Raw genomic sequence first — 21,222 nt, 5'->3', positions numbered from 1 at the left:
AGCTGAGGAAATAGGACCCACTCTGCCCCATTTGTATATGCCACAAACAGGCAAGAGGAGAGCAAGAACAGGTGAAAGGGGCCTGCTGCAATCCTTGGTAAAGGTAAGATGTGAAATGGGTGATTTTTTCCTTCTGCTCCACAGCTCTGCCTCTACAGTGATCCTTGGCATGGGTTTTGGGGCATGAAGGGACTTGAAGAGTCTGAGGGCAATGGATTTTTTTTTTAATTAAAAAACTTATTTACTTGGAAACCCACACTGTTGTATAAAAATAGCACAAGGAGGTATATGGGATAACCCCCCCCCCAAGACATTTCAATAGAAACAAATTTAAAATGTCAAACGCTTAAGTAACAGCTGGTTGGGCAAATAATCTCTAGTTTGAAAAGGCCTGCCTGAATAAGGCAGGGTTGTTTTTTACCCATCTAAAGTGGAGCAGGGACAGTTCCCGGCAAGCCTCTTCTACTAGCAAGGATTTCAGGGCCTGCCACAGTGAACGCTCGACCTGTGGAAAAGGCCAGCCAAAAATTGGGGGCAAGTGGGACCCCCAAATGCGGCCCCTCAGAACACCTCAGTGACTGGGGTGCAGCGTAAGGGGGTGGGGGACGGAGGTTAAGGCACTCTGGGGCCAAGTTGTTTAGGGCACAGCATTTGGAGAGGGAGGGTGGAGGCTGCTACCTGCCAAACAGAGTCTTGCCACGGTGATGCTGCTGCTGCTGCTGTTCCGCTGCCTGCCTGTCGCTTCCCTGTGTCGAATGGAAGTGGGGGAACGTTCTCGCCTCGCCCACATCCTTCGCCTGCTGCAGTAGTGGGGCGTCCGATGGTCCCTGGCGGCTGACCAGGCCCACCAAGTTGGAGGAGGCTTGCGTTTTGGGGATCTTGAAAGGAGCGGTTGTCTGAAGGGCAAATAAAATAGAAGTGAGTCTCACGGGGTTTCGTTCCAATCAGGCTTTATCATTTTGAGGCAGCTGAGGCTTAAGAAGATCAGGAGCAGCCTCCCTCTCTTCCTGGAGTCACACCCCACCCCCACATGCCATTCAAGTCTCTGGTTTCAAGCCAAGGATGGGGGAAATGGCGGCCCATCAGACGTTAACTCCAACTGCCAGTGGCAACGACAGCTAGTCGATAGCAGCGGGACTTCCGTTTCCGCAACTCCCACCCCAAATCTGCTCTGGAGGGTCCCCCAGCAGCCTGGAGCTGGTTTTGAGGTGCCTGGAGAGGAGGTTTCATTGTTCAAATCGAAGCCCCTTTCGCCAGCGGAGCTGCATTGCATACAGCCCTTGGGAGTCCAACCATGAGTTGGCTATGACTTAAAAAACAAATGAGTCAACAACAGACATCCATTTAAGCGCAGTTAAGCAATGGCGCCAGGGGATCTCGTGCAAGCAGAGGCTGGGGGGGGGGGGATAAACTAATTCCCTGGAGACAGCACATGATCCTTAACCTGCTCCCAATTCCTCTGAGAGGGAGTCAGCATTTCTAGGCTGGTCCAGAGCCTACCAATCTTGTCCCTGTGGAAGAGGTCCCAACGCCCACCTTTGTGGGAGAGCCAATGATTGTCGGCAGGGGCGTTTTGAAGAGCCAGTCTGAGCTCCGGGGCGACGATCCTGCGTGCTTCGTGGGTGACGTCCCCAGGCTGACCGGCCGGGCTGGCTGGGGAGAGTGGCTGTAGCTGTAGCCTGCGTAGGACGGGCAGACAGGGTCCGAGTGCTGCTTCCGGAGCTTCTGCTTGTTCTGGTAAATGTCCGTCAGGGTCGCCGGGCTGCTCTGTAGACGGGCACCCGCCATCAGGAGGGACTGCGGAGACTGGGACTGTGGTGCCGGGGAGCCTGGGGGAAGAGGAAGAAGTGGGAAAAGGCCATCTGGGTGGGATTCAAAGCTCCCAGCAGAGTCTTCCCTCTGAAGAGATGACGGCAAGAGGAAATACTCTTTACCCAGCCCTAGATGCATGAGCAAGCCAGAAGCACATCCACACCAGATGCCCCAGTGGGAAGCCCACAAGCAAGGCAGAAACTTTCTCCCCACTTGTGAACCTCAACAACTGACATTCAGACGAAGGTAACCATTTTTTTTTTTTGGGGGGGGGAGGAATAGCTCAGTCTAAGAGCACACCTGCCTTGCACACAGAAAGCCCCAGACTAAAGGGGTCAACCAGGTTTGCCACCCACATAGTTACAATTCCCAGCACCCTTAAAAAATATACTTCCCTGAAAGGATCCTGGGAACTGTGTGTTCTACATGTATGGTTTTGCATGGCATTCAACTGGGCATTACTCAGAACACATCCACTGAAATTAATGAACAGGACTGAGTTAGGTCCATTAACTTCAACAGGTCTACTTTGAGTAAAACACTATGCCAGTGTACTGTACCACTGAAAATTGCTCGCCCTCAGAACACTCCCACGAGGCATGCTGTCACCACTATCCCTAAAGAGGTAACGTTGAGCCCACTGCCTCCGATTTAAAGCACATTCACATAACTATAACTGCTATGGGTTCCCTCCTTACAACTGCCAGCACCTTTAACAAACAAATCTTTTGGGAGAAGCCATGTGCTTCCAATGTATGGAGCAGATGTCATTCTAGGTGGTATTCAACTACCCGCTGAAATTAACGAGCATGACTAAGCTACACCCATTGATTTCAAGGGGTCGACTCTGAGCAGAACTTAGTTGAATGCCACCCTTTGCTTTATGGCCTCTCACAATGATAGATATTGCGCTCTTTGTTGTACCCAGAGTCCAAAATTTCTTTAAAAAGTCATGGCTGCCAACCGAAGATTCACCACTGTCCATCAACCCAAAGGCCTTATGCGCATGCGGAGAGCTGGGGAGATCCACTTGGGTTGAGTGGATGGAAAGCTTTTCCTTTGTCATCAGAAGTCACAAAGGACTGAAAGCCTGGGAAAGGGGGTGGGGAGGAGGAAGCTTACAATCCAGCGCTTTCATAATCCACTAGAGAGGGAGAGAGAGGGAGGGAGCAGAGCCTACAGTACAACATCAAAGCTGGGGGGGGAACTGAGGACGCAGGGAAGGTCGGCTGGGGTCACAGCGCCGGCTGCCTGTCCTCCATCTCGGGAGGGAGCTGTACTTGAACAGTGCTACACACACACCCCCCCACAAAAGCCAAGCGCTTGGCAGGCAACCGCTCTGCGCATGTGCAATTGTGCCTGCCCGTCCGAACAAAGAGAGCCACGGAAGCTGACCCAACAAAGACCTGTGTGTAGGACCATCCACAAAGCTAACAGAGGTTGCCTCCCTTGCTTCCTTTAAAAAGGCACCCCCTTTTTGATTAAAACCAACCCTGCTGTTCTCAATGAGTTAACCGTCAGTTTGTGGGCTGTGCAGCAGAACTTTCAGCATAAAGCTCCAGGGCAGAGTTTTCCTGATGCCCAAGACATCAGGGGGTGCTGGGGCTTCCTTCTCGGAGGGCTGGGCTAGTCTCGCTTTAATCAAGACTGGGGGCTGATTCACACATGTGCACATGACGCTTTTTCTTCTTCTACAGCTTCAGAAGGCAAGTGAGGAGGAACCCCCTACCTGGCTGCTCTGGCCCCACTAATGAAATATAATAAATACCCATGTGAGAGAGCATGCAGATGTGAGCGGCCCCCCCCCTATGGCAGCATCAAATGGTACAGTCCAGAGAAGCATCACCAAGAGCTGCTTCAGTCCCCAAGAGCCCTTGGTGGAGAGAGACTCAACCTCTTCTCCCATCTGTAAAATGGGAACACGAGAGACCAGCCAAATGGGGTTACTAGGAAGAGAAGCAAAAAACACCTTACAAGGGAAATCCTATTAAATTGCACCATCAGGTTCATGCCCAAAGACTCCTTGATCTGTGATGTTTGTAGAACCAAAACACAGTGCTCCCAAATCTATAGAGAAGAGCTCATCTCTGCCAGTCTTTCAAGCAACTGCTTTGTGCCCAAGAGCTTCTTGGGTAAGCTACCCAGAAACCTTTGTGACTTAGGGTTCTTGAAATGGGGCCCATTTCAGTTGCCCAGGATGTGCATGTCCGGGCGGCAGGCCGAAGGCTGTGCCTTAAGACTGGGGTAGTGTTCCGGCTCTTTGTGACGATCTTAGGCTGCTGTAAAGCGCTTGGGAGATTCTTCTCGGAAATATGAAGCAGCGTATATAAATGACATAAAATAAGCAAGTGAACCGGGGATGAGATGCCGCTCACCTGAGGAGTTCCGGCTCCGGGAGTCGTGCCCTTGCAGCTGCCCACAACAGCAGTGCCCGAGTTGCTCAGGGATGGTGCCAACTATTGGAGAAGGGAAGGGCACGCACCATTATCATTTTCCGGAAAAAGAAAACAAGGGAGCATTTGATCAAACAAATACACCACAGGTGCCATTGATCAACAGCTGCTCATTGTGATTATAAACAAGATCTCCGAAGCACAGCTTTCTGAGCAGTAGCTTCAGTCTTCACTTTTCCGTTTCCCTTCCCTCTGACCCCAACGCTTACGGTCCTCACTGCCTCCCCCCCCCCAATCACATGAGCTGGAACTTCCAGGGTGATGCTTCATAAATTGAGTCCTGGGTCCATGAAAGCTGAGGGCAAACTTAATTTTACTAGTTGGAGACTATGATTGTTTTCACTATAATCTCATAGCTCTGTTTCACACTATCCAGCTCAGAGCTAAAGTGAAAGGGTCTGGTGAGGAGGTTGACACTGTAGTCACAGCAGACTTCAATTGTCTTTACCCCAGCTTGCATCTGCATCAGAACTATTCAACTGTATATATGTATGGAATTATTTTTAAATGTTTGCATTGGGCTGCACCCACCATTACTCCTACTCAGAGCAGACCCACTGAAATTCATTAATGCTGTTACATTAAGTTTACTTGTAGCAAAACTTCAACAACCCAGTTTTTAATACATGAAATGAATTGTTTTATAGATGGAACTGTTTTTTGTTTTCACACACTCTCCTGATTTCGTAATTGCAACTGGTCTTATTTCTCTTATAACCAGATAGCTATATTCTTGTAACCTGCCCATGGAGTTTACAGGGAAGGCCAGGTAAGACCTCTAGCCAACAAATCCATTTGTGCTGTGCAATCCCCAAGCTAGCACGTGTGGAGCTGGGGTTTCATCCCTGGCATAGCGCCTGTGGGGGCTTCAGGCATTTCAAGCTTGCCCTGATTATCACAGAGATTAGACCTTTCCCCCCTCCAGCAGTGGTGAGCTATTTGCTGAGCACAAGATTTTGCTATCAAGTGCACACAAAAGCCATCTTCGAGAGTTAAGCAACCACCTCTTTTTGTGCTAAACAGCACCTTTCAAGTGTTTCTGCTGATGCGCTTACCGAGTGGTGAAGGGGAGTATGGACGGGAAGATCCCGTGGACAGCCTGCGCCCAACGCCCTGCGCGGAATCGGCTGGCACTGGGGAACAGGAGCCGGTCTTCAGGAAGCCCATGGGGCTGGTGTTTGACCGCCTCACCACAGCGGATCTGCAAACAAAACCCAAAAGGAGATTTGTGTCCAGTTTCAGGGAGAGATCTGTTTGCAATATGTGCTCCTCTTTACTTTGGGTCTTTTGACACCCTAGGACAGCCTTTGCCAACCTGGTGATGAGCGGGTAAAAAAATCAAATCAGCAGCAGCAGCCGCTGCCAGCCTGTCACCAGCAATCTTAACAGAGATACATTCCCAACCCGACCCCAGAATGTTCAGCTTTTGTTTGAACAATAGCAACAGTGACTTCCCAACCCTTCTTCAAACATTAAACGACTTCCAAACATATTTAGACACCGTTTCACATCAACAGTTAGGATGTTTCTTCTGCGACATAACCTCCAATTGCTCCCACCAAATATCCTGCTGGGTCTTGTAGAGTTCCAACGTGCTCATCAAGTTAGGTAAACACACCGTATGCTTAAAGCATATTTAGAGGACATGGAATCCACTGAGAACTGTAGTGTATCCCTCACAGACCGACAACCCCCAGCACCCTTAAACTACAGTTCCCAGGGTTGGGGGCGGGGTTGTGTATCATTGTGTGTGCTTTAAATGTACAGTGGTACCTCGGGTTAAGTACTTAATTCGTTCTGGAAGTCCGTTCTTAACCTGAAACTGTTCTTAGCCTGAAGCACAACTTTAGCTAATAGGGCCTCCTGCTGCTGCTGCACCGCCAGAGCACGATTTCTGTTCTCATCCTGAAGCAAAGTTCTTAACCTGAAGCACTATTTCTGGGCTAGAGGAGTCTGTAACCTGAAGCGTATGTAACCCGAGGTACCCACTGTACAATGGCCTTATAGTCATATAACCCAATTCAAAGAAAGAAAAACAATGTATGTTTTTTTTAAATTACCAGCAAGACATCTTCCTTTGGTGAGGGCGGGCAAAGCAAATACGAAAAAATAAAAAGTTCTCTTACCTGGGCGACCCATGGGGGTTTGAGATGGGGCTGGCAGCCGAGGTCAGGTTCTGCTCGATGCGCTGGTAATTGCGTAGCTGAGTGGGAACCGGGATGGGTGCCGTCTCGCTGCGGGGGGAGACCGACGGCTGGCACTGCCTGAAGGCGGGAGGGAAGGAGAGGGGGAATGAGGGGTGGCAGAGCAGCCGCTTTTCAATCTGCACCATTGTCCAGAGTTAACGTGGGTCTTTGGGGGAGAGGCAAACGAACAAGCGCCTGGGTTTCCCGGCAAGGTCTACATGTGCGCCAAATAGCTGCGGTTTGTGGACAGCGGCAAACAAGCCTCTGCTAATGAGCCGGAGTGCAAACCAGCAGGGACTGGAGACTTGACTGGAAAAATCAATCATTTAACTCGGAGGAAAGCAGGTCATCTGCACACTGGGCCCCTCCCCTCCTCCCCACAGGCAGGCAGGCAGGCGGGCAGAGAGGCTGGAGGACGCTCTCTCCCCACCCACTTCCAATGTTTCAAAACAAAGTCATTCTAGGAAAATCCACTGTGGGGAGAGAACAGGAAGTTCAGGAGCAGGGATGGATGGCCTGCCTTGCCTTGTGTTTGTTCAAGGCTCAAAAAGGCAGGCGATACGGGGAACGGTTTGGAGCAAGAAAACAGCTTATGTAACTAGTCAATAAACCAGCCAAAGATTATCACCTAAGCATGCTGTTGTGTGGGTTCATGTGTGGTTCATGCACTTCTGCTGCAAACTTCTCAGCCAGTCGATGCTGGCCTCTTGAGAACAGCTCAGCTAAACACAGGTCAAGATATGCTTGGGAAGGAGCCACACAGCGGCAGCCGCTGCCCATGCTCTGAAGTGGATGCCTGAAGTTCACTAGCTTAGATTTGTGCCAAAACGTTTTGGGGGAAGGTAGATGTGGGGGAAGACCTACAGGCGCAAACTGTGCAGCCCACACTGGGGCGAGCTGCACATCAGAAGAGAGCCTGGTTACTGGATCAGGCCAAAGGGGGCCCATCGAGTCCAGCACTGTTCTCACAGTGGCCAAACAGAAGCCCCCAAGTCAGCAGCCCACAAACAGCAACTCTCTCCACACTTGTGATTCCTAGGAACTGGTATTCAGAGGCATAATGGATGAAGAACATCGCGATTGTGGGTACTAGCCATTGGTAGTCTTCTCCTCCCCTTTTAAAGCCATCCAAGTTGATAGCCATCACGACTTCTTGTGGGAGCAAACGCCTTAGTTTAATTATGCACTGTTTGAAGAAATCCTTCATTTAGTCTGTCCTTGCAGCCTTAGTTCTTCAAACTATGGGAGACAGTTAACCCAAACTATCTGTTCAGATAGCTAAATCTGTTTTCTGTGAGGAAGAGTCCATAGTCTCAAAATGTTCGCTGAATAACCCATCATTTGCAGTCTCCTACATTTTTGCATTTTATCTCATAACTGTTTTTATTAGTCTTATAATTGTGGTAGTTTATGGGTTGTTAGAGGAGGGTTAGTACCGCAGGTGAGGGACATGTCATCCTCCTTCTGGGGTCGTCTGTGCATCCTTAGTCCCCACCTTGCACTCAGCTCTCACCTGTGGCTCCTGGAAGTTGTCAGCATGTGACAGCAGCCACACGCCAGGAACGACTGACTAGCCAGGTAACCTTTTGGCGGTGAGGAAACCAGAAACTGTACACAGTATTCAAAGTGTGGCATCACCAGAGATTTGCAGGAAGTCTTTAGGATGTTGGCAGTTTCATTTCCAATCTTTTCCCTCACAATCCCTAACGTGGGCTTGATGCCAAGAGCAGAGTCCATACTAAACGTGTCCCCAAACTCTCCTGCTCTCTCTTCTCCTCCCAGCAGGCATTCAATCAGATTTCAGCTAAGCCCTTCAGCTTCAACTTGAGAATTCTGCAAAAGACTTGGCTGCTTTTTGTCTCTGCTCCCTCAAGAATCCCAGGGGTGTCTTGCCTCTTCAAATGACATTTTTTAATTTCCTTAAGTCTTTTCCAAGCTACACAGGTGAGCTTTGCACCATCACAATGCATGCTAGATGCTTATGAAAGGGCAATGGATGGATCCGAATGAAGCAAAATCCGCAGGGGCCCCATCTTAACTTTTTCATGGCTTTATGTTTTTATTGCTAGAAACATCTTTGATTTTTAATGACACAGCATTATACAAATGTTTTTATAAACCAACCAATGGAGACTAATTTATCCAATCCAGGGAGGAGCGACAAGCTTTGCTCCTTCCTCAACACACAACTTCCCCAGTGAACAAAATCTTGCTCCTGTAGGAAGCTGGAAACTGGATGGCAGGCTGCAGAAAAGAGTTTTGCTCAGCTGTTTTTAAGCACCACCACCACAAAGCCCTGGAGAGCCCACTTCAGCTTCATCCTTGTTGCCATGACATTCCCCATCTCTCTGGAGCCTAGCTCCTCTCTCACACCTTGCCGAAATGGAAAGGGCTGAAATCATGGCAGCTTGATGCTGCTCAGCAACTTAGAGAGAGAAGAAAGCTGCTAATGAGGTTTTCCCACAAGGAGGCTCTGCAGCATCTGGGATGATGGAAGCTGGGCTTGGCCACAGGGGCTCTAGCACACAGAAGGACGCACAGGAACAAGCTATGACTGACACACAAACACACGCGAGACCAATCGCTTCAGGACTCTTTCAGCACCCCCGGTAAGAAAAGGTTGAGCTACTGTCACCCCAAACATTAGAGCAGATGGCAAAGTCCAGCATGCACAGCGTCACCCAGCCGTGAAGGCAACTCTCAACCGAACTTGCCTGCAGGACAAGGTGTTTCCCCACAACTGCAGCTCTCCCATCTGTAAAATGGGCATAACAGAACCTCGCTTCATAAACAGTCAAAATGCAATGTAATTTGTAAGCGGCAGAGTTTGAACTCTCCTGCCAACCCACCCACCCTTAAAAAAGGTGCTGCCGACAGAGCGAGGGATTTGCAGTAGGGCCCATGATGTCGCTGACGTGGCACCCCCCCCCCAAGATGCTGCTGGACTTCAACTTCCACCATCACTGGCCATGTTTACACAGGCTGATGGAAGTCATAGTCCAACAAATTCTGGAGGGCACCATGTTGGCTATCCCTCGCATAAAGGCTCTAACGTTCCCCCCCCCCGCCCCCAGCTCTGATCCTCCAAAACTGCTGTTAACCAGAGTAAGAAAACTTTCAGTACCTGGGGGGTTGGGGTGGCCTGTTAATCTGGCCCCCCTGCAGCCAACAGCAACTTGAAAGCATTTGGCCACAGTTTTCCCCAAGCCAAATCTCCCCCATAAGAGGGGAAGCATGTGAAGTTTCAGTTGCGGAACCCCCACTCACCTTTGCAAATCGACCTCAACTTTAAATGAGTATGAGAGGAGAAAGTGAGAGCCACCTTAACAGTTCTGCTGAGAAACCAGCTCATCTTTCCCCTGAAATGTTTCCATTCCAGCTGGCAGTCATAAAAACTCAGTAACTTAAGATCTAGTGCCTGGGGTTGCCATTTTCCTCTTCCAATCTCGCCTCCTTTTTGTGCCATGTCTTTTAGAGTACAAGCCTGAGAGCAGGGGGCTGTCTCATTATTGATCGTTTTTTAGTTGCTGAGGAACAGGGTAAGAACGCTTCAGAAACAAATGAAATCAGTTTCACCAATAATAAAAAATTCTTACCAATCAGAAAGCAGCCAAAGTTCTCTCAGGGCTTCCCCTGAAGCACAGATAAACATCTTTCGCCTGAATCTAGATAAAAGTCTGGCCGGGGCTACTCTGCAGTGTGCAAATTCAGAAGCTGCATTGAGCACAACATCAGCACTTTTCCGGCAGAGACAGTGCTTTTATTTTTTTTTAAGGACTTTAAAAAGGTTTGTTTGGGGGAGATTTTCAGGGATTTGCTGCTGCTGTACTGATTGTACGACTGTTATGCCTTGTATGAAGTAAGCGCCTGTGAAAGTGGCAAAGTCAAAGAGTGGCTTTGGGGCTGATGCCTAAGCGTCGCGGCCAATTGCGCAACGGACTCTACACGGTCTCCTGTGGCACAAGAGGGAAGAAGAAAGCAAGCAAGAAGAGAGCCACAAGCTCCGGCTTTGATTCCGTTCTTGCACTGGCATAGCTTTGCTTCCAACTGAAGGATTAATTTGCTGGGGTACAAAGGCAGCAACGTTTCTGAATACCAGTTGCTGGAAACCACAGGAGGGGGAAAGAGTGCTCTTGGGCTTGAATCCTGCTTGCGGGTTTCCCACAGAAGCAGCTGCTGGACCACTGTGAGAACAAGATGCTAGACTAGATGAGCCACTGGCCTGATCCAGCAGAGCTCTTCTTATGTTCTTACATTCCAAGTTTACAAGCCTACAGCTCTCAGCCTTCTTCAGCAGGCCACTTTTGTAGCACATCTTGCAACACAACAAAGGCAACAGGTTTGTTCAGGGTAGGGATATTACTGGTTCTTGTTTAAACAGCACTGGGGCTTGTGAATTGGTCTTCAGCTGCAGTGTGGGGATCCACTGCTGGGTCACTGACAAACCTCAGAGTGTGCCTGTGCAACCAAGCGTTGTCCTCAACCAATTAAAGAGCCAATTATTAAGTGGACCCCGTAAATGCATACGGTTTTGCTGGCTGGGGCTCATGGGAATTGTAGTCCAAAACATGCAGAGGGCATCAGGCTGGAGGAAGCCGATCTAGTGACTTTTCATTCCTCCTACACTCTGGGCAATGAATGTCAAAGCAACAGAGCTCAACGACCGTCACCACCTACCCTCCGCACATCAGGAATTCACTTGAGGCCCGACGGCCGACTGCTGCCAGAGGCATGTCGTCTGTATAGCAAAAAGAAGACACCAGGAAACAGGCATTAGGGCCCAGGGAGTGGCAGAGATACAGCGAGAGAGAAAGAGAAACTCAGCAATATTTTAATTTGAAGCTGTGCTAAGCGACACTGCACAGGGAGACAATGCGGCTCTGTTGAGCACAACACAGCATATTCACACGCACACCATATTCCTGAATAGACACTGATGGGAAGCTGGCTATTATTATTATTAGTATTACTACTACTACTACTACAATTTATTATCTGCCCTGCACCATGATGTCCCACAGTGGGTTACAGCAATTTAAAATTTAACACTACGAACAGTCTGAAAAATTATAATCACAGGAACAAGGTGGTCCCTGAAAAGGCAAATCTCTGGCCTCAAGAGGCCAGGGGAAAGAGGTGTTTCTTCAGCGTATGGCAGAAGTGAAGTGCAACCTGCTTCAGCATAAAAGCTGAATCACACGGGCAATGTGCCAATATGGCCTCCATAAAAGCTGCAGTTTCACAGCAAAGTAGGTTACAGCTGGCAGGGAATAGATGAAACAGTGGCTGGGATGCCACCAAGGCTGTTACGTACAGGAGACTCCCCGTTTACATGGGGATTCTGTTCCAGGTCCCCGCGCACATATACGTGAAATTGCGTAAAATGGGTAACACTCTACTCAACCAAGCCCCCCCCTCTCTCTGTCTTGTGGGAGCCGGAGAGCTTCAGCTGACCAGGTGCTTCCCATTTCCAGGTACCAGGAACCCATTTGCGCGTTGTGTGCAAACGGAATGTGCATAAATGTGCAGTTGCTTATACACAATGGCAACACTCCCTGAGTAAGGTGGGATGGATTTTTCATTTCCAGCAGGGAAAGCGAAGTGTAAGGGGCTGCTGTTGAAAAGCTCACCCCTGCCCAGGGCAAAGGTCGACCCCCGTGAGCCACCATTCTGGTGGGTAGAGCGGCGAAGTTATAATATGAGACAGCAAGTAGATCCTGTATTGGCACCCCGGAAAAGGACCCTGCTAGCAAGGAAAGGAATTCAACGTGGAATTATTCCATGCTTTTATTCCTCTGGAGTTCTGTTTTCATTAACCTATACAATCATGAGATTGAAAGGGATCCAGGTGGTGGTGGGGAACACAATGTATAGCTTTTCAAACCATTTTTCCAGAACATTTTTTGCTCCTGCCCCAAATAATACTCCAGTCTCATGAAGCCCTTGCTCATTTGCAAGACACTGGAAGGAAGGCCTGCAGGAGTTAAGGAGAGCTCTCTGAATGGGGATGGGGAGAAAATGAAACAGGAAACATACTCAGCAATGACACGAGTAAAAAATTAGCAGTGCATATTTCTCTTTAAATATTAAAAACGGCAGCGACAAATGGCCAAGGGCCAACAAATCCAGAGCCTTACATGACTGGTCGGAGATGTTGTGTGGGACCAGAACGAAGTCGTCCGTGTCGCACGAGGAGTTCTTGCTACTGGTGCTGGTGGAGTCTTTAGACACCTGAAGGTAATTCGGAGGCCCCAAGGGAGGAGAAGAGAGGTTGTCTTCCTGGATATGTTGCATGTCTGGGAGGGACTGAAGGGAGGAAAGAGGAGATGTCAGGATCCCTTGCAGGGCCTCCATCGGGGAAGAGGCTGGCACAAGGAAAAGGGCTGTGCATGAGCTGTTATCCTTCTGCTGCCCCACGTAGGCCCAACTTGATTTATTTGTATAAAATGCAAAAACCTGCATTGATTGGAGAGAGGACAAAAGGCCGTTGGAGTGTATGGGTACACATGGGAGGGCATGACTATCACCTGCTGTGAGCTACCTTCAGAATTGCTCAATCAAAGGGAGGCATAGAAACTTCTAAAACTGCTGATCCTTGAGGCAACTGAGCGAGGCACTGGGAGTAGTCCCTTCTGCCCCCATGTCTCAGATACACAGCTTACACCCACCAGGAATATGGTGGGGCCAGTTTTGTGGAAACCCCTTCCAGTTGATGTCAGATAGGCTGTTATCTCCAAACCTCTGGCACTTTCTGAAGACTTATTATTCCAGAATTATACCTGAATTCTGTTTTTAATTCATTTTTAGTCTTATTGTATCGGGTCTCCCATACACTGCCCGGAGACTGATGCGATTAAGTGCAGTGCAAGTTGTTAAAATAAATGATTAACAGGTAATAAAACAAGGGTGGGGGAATCAAATGTGGCCCTCAGGACTCTCCCTATTCTGTACCTGGTCCTCAGCTCTTTTCCACACCTTCCTTGAATGCTTTTGCCTAGCTGGGATGTGTCCTTAAATGCCTCTTGCTTGTTTGGATGGAGAATAGAGGGAGGGTTGTATATTATTGTTATTTATTTCATTTCTATACCACTTTATATTTTAAAGAAAAATCTCAAAGTGGAATAAATAAATAAATAAATAAATAAATTTTATTTATATCCCGCCCTCCCCAGCCGAAGCTGGGCTCAGGGCGGCTAACAGCAATCAAAATGTGGGTATATAAACTAGCCTACTATACAAAGGTCAAATTTACATCCATTGCTCTGCCCACTTTTGACTCTGGTCTAGAGATGGGAAGACCTGGAAAAAATAAGGAAAAATAAGGAAGAAAAACCAGCTTTGGGGGAAAACTGCCCCCCCCCGTTTTCCCCCAGGCCTTCCCATCTCTACTCTAGCCCCACCCACTACTGGCATGTGGTCCTCAGATGGTTGCCCAAAGGGGAATGTGGCCCTCAGACTGATAAAAGCATCCCAACCTCTGCTCTAAAATAAATTTCTCTTGACACCACCCAAAAGTTGGCCCAGTACAGAAGATGCCACTGTTTTCTATTTTGCACCGAAGCCCCCCAGACAAACACGACAAAACCCACCAAAACAGCAGAAAATACACGGTTGTGGAAGGAAAGAGCCTGCAGAAAATGTGCTCGCGACTGTCTGCTAACTGTTCTGCAAGGAGGCACCTCGCTCACCCGAGAGAAGACGGCTGCTGGGTCAACGGGGACCAGGGGAAAGCAGAAATAATAAGGGTCACTAGAGCGGAAGAGAGGAGTCACTGAGGAAGGCCCTTCAAGTGGAACCGCAGCCCAGACTGATAATTAAAAATTAACTCTCTCTATGTTTAAGAAGTCAAACAACATTTGGGGAGCTGCTGCACTTGATGGCGGAAGGGGAAATGTAACAACAAGAACCCATAATGCATCAGTCTCTGTCTGGAAACAGCTTGATCAAGTTTACTTGGCCTTGTTGATTCTGCCAGCCCTAGGCCATGCCCACCATTGACAGACCAACTGTTCAGCTCCTCAGTTATGATCTTTGAAGATTCGCTAACTACCGTATTTTTCGCTCTATAACACGCACCTGACCATAACACGCACATCGTTTTTAGAGGAGGAAAACAAGGGAAAAAATATTCTGAATGAAACAGTGGACGTATCATTTTTGTGCTTCATGCTGTGGCCACAGACATGTGATCTGATGGTGAATTTGGGGTGACCCAATGCAAAAATCCTGAGAATCCCTGTGGATCCATGCTTTGTAACCACGTTTTTGCACCATTGCAGCCCCAGGCAACAGTGGGTGCGTGATTTTTTTTGGGGGGGCAGGCTGTAGCCATGGACATGCTATGTGCTCTGATGGTGAATTTTGGCTGACCCAATGCAAAGATCCTGAGGATCCATGTGGACCCATACTTTTTAACCACGTTTTTGCACCATTGCAGCCCCAGGCAACAGTGGGTGCGTGATTTTTTTTGGGGGGGACAGGCTGTAGTCATGGACATGCTATGTGCTCTGATGGGGAATTTTGGCTGACCCAATGCAAAGATCCTGAGGATCCATGTGGATCCATGCTTTGTAACCATGTTTTTGCACCATTGCAGCCCCAGGCAACAGTGGGTGCGTGATTTTTTTTTGGGGGGGGGACAGGCTGTAGCCATGGACATGCTATGTGCTCTGATGGTGAATTTTGGCTGACCCAATGCAAAGATCCTGAGGATCCATGTGGATCCATGCTTTGTAACCACATTTTAAGTGGGGAGGGAAGGAAAAACACAGAAGGCTAAGAATGCAGGAGAGGGCTATAACGTGAGGAAAGGAAGGCAAGTGTTTCCCCCCACCCACCCACACAAGCCAGCCAGCGTGTGCTCTCTCTCTCTCTCTCCCTCTTTAAATGGAAGAAAGCATATTTGAATGCTGTGTGTCTCCAAAAACAAAAAGCAGGAAGTCAAATCAGAATTTTAAGCCGAACCTGTAATCTCTCTTCCCTTCACAAACATTGTTCCTCCGGAGCAGGGAGAGGATAGAAGGACGGACGCTCTGCTTTCCCCTCTACTTGCCTGGAGGGGAGGGGCTTCCCCTGCTCTTTGTTCCGTTTGAGCAAACACAGTAACGAAACAGAGAGGGCGGGCAGTAAGACCCTGAGGCAGAATGCAGGAAAGCAACAGCTTCCTCTCTCACGGAGCTCCCTTCTCCCTGAAGCGCGGTTTGATTTTTGCCTCATTTTTCGGCTCCAGGGACCACACATTCGCTCCATAACACGCACAGACATTTCCCCTTCCTTTTTAGGAGAAAAAATCTGCGTGTTATAGAGCGAAAAATACGGTACTTCCTTGCATACTTTCAAGTTTCATCTCAGTAGGGGCTAGAAACATTAGTGGGACATCTTTGAACACTTGGAGATAGTTTCTCAACAATGACAAAAGGTCTCCCTGTCTTCTCCCTAGCCAGTTTTGTGCACATCCTTAGTCTTCAGCAGACAACCTGAGGGCGACTCTGGGGAAACCGAGGCTGCCTAGACCCTTGGCTTTGCTTCTCTCCTGCCCCGTGATACTGCTCCTGATGGCTGTAGGCAATACAGCATCTCACAAGGGCTATAAACTCTTCTTTCTTTCCCCTTCCTTCCTTCCTGGCTTTTTAAAAGAAGAAGCTGAGACTGAAGGTGCACCCAGAATGGATTTCTGCTCCCCAGGGACAAAGACTGTGGCCTCCCAAATAAGAACAGAACTTACTGGTGGAGAAGCAAATCGGCAGGAGGGGGAGCTGCCGCAGGAGCTGCCAGAGACGGAGCCCGTGTACGTCGGCACTGGCACAGGGCAAGCTGTGGAAAGGAGAACAATGTAAGGAAAGTGCAGGTTCCGAGGAGTTTCATTGTTTCTTTTGGGGAGGGGGGCATATGAAGAGAAACTACCCAGATCGCCCTTAGTAGCCCCCTCCCGGCATGAAAATTCCCGTGCTGCAGACAAAAGCTTTCGGCAACATTTAAAGCCACTAATACATGGAAAGAGGATCCCCCTCCACTACATTGCAATAAAAAACCCCAAGTCTCTCAGACTCGGAGGGGGTAGAATGTCTAAAGGAGCGGGAACCTTGCAAAGGAACAGAGTATGATGCATGAGGTAGGTACATGAAGGACCAAGTGTGCAGCCTGGGAGTCATTTTGGACTCGCAGCTGTCCATGGAGGTGCAGGTCAATTCTGTGTCCAGGGCAGCTGTCTACAAGCTCCATTTGGTACCCAGGCTGAGGCCCTCCCTGCCCGCGGACTGTCTCGTCAGAGTCGTGCATGCTCTGGTTATCTCCCGCTTGGACTAATGAAATGCGCTCTATGCGGGGCTATATTTGTGACCCGGAAATTACAATTAATCCAGAATGCGGCAGCTAGATTGGTGACTGGGAGCGGCCGCCAAGACCACGTAACACTGGTCTTGAAAGACCTACATTGGCTCCCAGTATGTTTCCGAGCACAATTCAAAGTGTTGGTGCTGACCTTTAAAGCCCTAAACGGCCTCAGTCCAGTATACCTGAAGGAGCGTCTCCACCCCCATCGTTCTGCCTGGACACTGAGGTCCACCGCCGAGGGCCTTCTGGAGGTTCCCTCTCTGCGAGAAGCAAAGTTACAGGGAACCAGGCATAGGGCCTTCTTGTTAGTGGTGCCCGTTCTGCGGAACACCCTCCCACCAGATGTCAAAGGAAAAAACTACTACCAGACTTTTAGTAGACATCTGAAGGCAACCCTCTTTAGGGAAGCTTTTAATATCTGAAGGACTATTGTATTTTAATATTTTGTTGGAAGCCGCCCAGAGTGGCCAGGGAAACCCAGCCAGATGGGATTTATTCATGAATGAATGAATGAATAAATAAATAAATAATCACAACAAAAAGTACTGGGGATAATAGCATCATTGATACACAAGAACCTGTGGTGGTGCTCCATAAATCTGTTAAAGGGTAGGAAACTAAAAAAAGGAAGCAGCTGGGGGGGAATGACTCATGGTTTCAGTTGTCTCTATACTAATGCAGAGCATGGGAAACAAGCAAGACAAATTTGAGCTCTTAATACAGGATGGCAAATACGACCTAATAGGCATTACTGAAACCTGTTGGGATGAGGGGTATAAACTATTCAGAAGGAATACCCCCATCCCCACAAACACATTTAAAAGGGTAGTTGAGATTCCTGCGTTGTAGGGGGTTGGACTAGATGACCCTCAGTGACCCTTCCAGCTCTACAATTCTATGATTCTATAAGTATGGGGGGTGGGGGGTTGAGCAAAGATAAGGCAGAAGGGAATTCTGACTTACACTTTCTGACCGTTGAAACCTGGTCGAGGAAAGGGTGGTTGAAGAAGGCTTCTGCAAGAGAGGAAAAAAGTTGGCTGCATGACACATTAGCCTCTAATCCAGAAGGGGGCTGCAGAGCTGCAGGGTGAGGGATCACAACTCTCTCTCTCTCTCTCTCTACACACACACACACACACACACACACACACACACACACCTCCATCCAGGGCTGAAAAAGAGCTCATGAAAGATTAAAGCTTTCCCAGCGTATGTGTTGCTATTACACTTGGAAAAGAAATACAGTCCATCACTTTAAAGATGCAGCTGGCCAGAGGGATCGAAGGCAGGTACTTAAAAGCCCATTTCCTCACAGACACAGGCTTGGCTTTCAGTTTTTGAAGCGCTGCTTGTATTAATTGAAACACACACTTTGCAGATCATGGAGAAGGGTTGGGTTTCAATATTTGGCAGTGGAAGCAAAAAAAGGGGGGAATGTAAAATTTTCATTTTTAAAATAATAACACGTACTGTAGTTGGTAGAGCCCAGTGTACCCTGATGGGGGTGCAACGTTGCCCCCTCCCCAGTCATTTATTTATTGCATTTATATCTTTCCTTCCAAGGAGCTCAAGGTGGAGTAACGTGGTTTCCCCTCCCTCCTCATTTAATCCCCACAACAACAATGGGAGGTAGGTTAGGGGGAGAGGCAGGCACTGACCCCTAAGGTCATCCAGCGAGCTTCATGGCTGAGTGGGGATTTGAACCCTGGTCCAACACTCTGTTGTAAACAAAAATTGCCCTTTTCCCTTATGGGGTATCCAAGAGCCCATATAGAGTCCTTACATAGGTTCCCTATTGGTAGGAGAGAATAACAGAGGCCAACCAGAGAATATTGAGAAGCAAAGCAGCTAGTAAGCCTGATCTTTATTGATCTGTTGCAACAGGGTGCTCCCCTCACCCACAGGAGAGGAAGAGGACCCAGAAAAATGGCGCGCAAGGCCTTATAAAGACTTTTGAAATTGCCACCCTGTAGATCAAGACCACCCCCAGAAACATCATACATACATCACAGAAGGGGTGTAACTTAAGACCACCCCTCAGGTACATCACACCTACATCACAGAAAAGGCAGCCTAAAGCAGAAATTTGAATATTGTTTTTCTCCTGTTGTTTATCTCCTGTCTGGCAGGTTACTTGATTGGATTCCCTGGGGAGCCCGCCATTCTTTTGTAGTGATAAATACTTAGTTCCTGGGGCAGTTCACAGGCCCACACCCTGTTCATATCTTAAATGTGTCCTTAAGACAGGATTTGTGAAGAAAGAGACAATGGGGAGGTTTCCCACTTTGACCTTGCAGAGAAAACATTTGATCAGTTTAGGAATCAAAACGGTTCCAGGTTGGCCTTCCTGTGCTGATCTATGTATGTGCTTGGTTGGTACACTTATGAACATTACCATATATCTAAGACCATAAAATTCCTATCACAACTCTAACAGCTACACTACACAAATTGTTCATCTTGTGTACAACACCTTGTTGCAAAGCAAAAGTAACCGCACCCTCAGGCCAAAACCAGTGAGCTAACAACAACAGCTTTGTTTTTGTACTCAGCTAAACATCGCTCAGAGCAGCGGTAGGGATGATTAACAGAGCTTGGACCCAAGTGTCCCTGTTCAAGGCTCAGAGCAAACAGCAGTGAACCCAGGAGAACGCGTTATCAAACTCAGCCACCTCCCTCTCCCTAGTCATTTTAAGCGGAGGGGGACAGGTCTAGCACTGCAGGTCCAACAGGCTTTGACACCCTGAGTCAGAACAGGGTGTTCTGCGACTCAGGAGGGAGAGTCCAGACACCCTTGATAAGCGGCTTTGCTGTCCTGGAGTTAGCACATGCTGTCCTGCGAAAGGCTGCGGGGCAGCTGCTTGAGGGGGGCTCCAGCCGCCTCCCAAGTTACTGATTTCCTAAACTGGACTTTCCTGTGGTGTGGGGACTAACAGACGAGCAATGGAAGTGGGTTGTGAGAGCCCTTGTGGTGGCCAAGAGACTCACGCTGCAAGGTTGGAAAGAAAAACACGCATCTTCTATCACCCAGTGGGTGGGAAATCTCACTAATCTCAATTTCATTTGGACACCTATGGTGGACCTGCTCATATTAATGAATACATTTAAAAGCGGGATTATTGGCTACAATGGCGTGCTTCTTTCGAGCCTCATTTCGACAGAGGGAGATGGCCCTGCAAGCGCCAGGGACGTCCTCTCCGCTGGCAACCCCCTGACCTAGCCAACCTGGCAAGCCTGTTGGGAAGATAAAAAGGGTTACAGTAGCAGCAGCAGTGAGCTCCTTGAATGGGGTGGGGTCTCCTTCACTGGTGGTATTTTTTTAAAATAAAAAAAGGTTAATTGTTTGGCACGCTGCAGTTCAGCCTTCTCTGACCTGGTGCCATGTTTTTAAATGCTAATTCCCAAAAGCAAGAGGAAAGCAAAGTTATATCCCCAACAGGTAGAAAAGCGAACACAAAACATTGCATTTTCCTCTCCCCACCCCCCACACCACAAACAGCTGCCAAGCATCAGCTGGTCAGCAACTGTTCAAAGCCTGAGCTGGCAGAAAGAGGATTTCGTCAGAAACCTTCCAGACAACACTCACGAAGGCCAAGTCGACGCAGAACACTATAAATAGTCCAGCAAGCTATTTTCAGTGTCGTTCCTCTATGGCTGTTCATTCTTTTCTTTTAACACACTGACTGCCGTTTACAGGTTGTATGAAAACTTGTTCATGCTTTTAAAGCTTGGCATTTAATTTTTGTGCTTTCGGCGTAATCCTCATACCTCCAAGAAACCCAGGATTATGTAAGCAGATCATTGCTATTTACAACCTAACATCCCTAACCGGAAGTGCCATAGGAACAGCCGAGCAGAAAGCAAAGAGGGGGAGGAGAACTGCCCACTCTGCAGTATCTTGCTTCCCTTCACCTGCCCCTTCTCATCACATTGCTGCATATGCAAAACAGATGAAATAAAAATGAAAAGCCAATCTAGAGTCGACCTGCATTTAAATAAATGGATTTAAGAACCCAACAATCCCAGAAATTAAGTATCCATCTTAATAGGTGATTTACTTGTTTATAATTGTATTCATATCCCACATTGTTTTCCACCAAGGAGCTCCAGCTGGAATACATGATTAATCCTTTCCACATTTTCTCCTTACAACGACCCAGCGAGGTGGGTTAAGTTGAGTGAGTTCCATGGCAAAGTGGAGACTAGAACTCCAATCTCCTAGGTCTTAGTCAAAGACTCTAACCACTAGAGCACACTGGCTCCCTCTACACTCTTAATCGCCACGTCCTTATCCTTGTGCAACCACCCTGTAGGGTCGGTTACACAGAAGGTGGGAGAATGATTGGGCTTGATCCCCGTGTCGGCTCAATGATGGCAGTGAAGCCAGCGAGGGATTCTGGGCTGGCTCAACCCCTCTCCTCCTGCAGAACACCTTGTTT

The 21,222-nt window shown here is 48.4% G+C and overlaps 1 protein-coding gene across 1 annotated transcript in view; it reads right to left on the bottom strand.

Annotated features, from left to right (window-relative positions):
* Positions 1 to 21,222, bottom strand: part of ULK2 (unc-51 like autophagy activating kinase 2) — a 66,969-nt gene that overhangs the window by 8,856 nt on the left and 36,891 nt on the right. Inside the window, exons 11-19 of the mRNA XM_082201715.1 lie at positions 17,747 to 17,797; positions 16,176 to 16,264; positions 12,589 to 12,757; positions 11,129 to 11,189; positions 6,392 to 6,529; positions 5,321 to 5,466; positions 4,188 to 4,268; positions 1,537 to 1,829; positions 679 to 896 (exon numbers count right to left, since the gene is read on the bottom strand). Coding sequence (XP_082057841.1) covers positions 679 to 896; positions 1,537 to 1,829; positions 4,188 to 4,268; positions 5,321 to 5,466; positions 6,392 to 6,529; positions 11,129 to 11,189; positions 12,589 to 12,757; positions 16,176 to 16,264; positions 17,747 to 17,797 — 1,246 coding nt within the window. The remainder of the gene's footprint in view (positions 1 to 678; positions 897 to 1,536; positions 1,830 to 4,187; positions 4,269 to 5,320; positions 5,467 to 6,391; positions 6,530 to 11,128; positions 11,190 to 12,588; positions 12,758 to 16,175; positions 16,265 to 17,746; positions 17,798 to 21,222) is intronic.

Source organism: Podarcis vaucheri, assembly GCF_965113315.1.
Source record: "Podarcis vaucheri genome assembly, chromosome: 15".
NCBI classification, from domain to species: domain Eukaryota; kingdom Metazoa; phylum Chordata; class Lepidosauria; order Squamata; family Lacertidae; genus Podarcis; species Podarcis vaucheri.
This window is presented reverse-complemented; position numbering and strand designations above follow the sequence as displayed.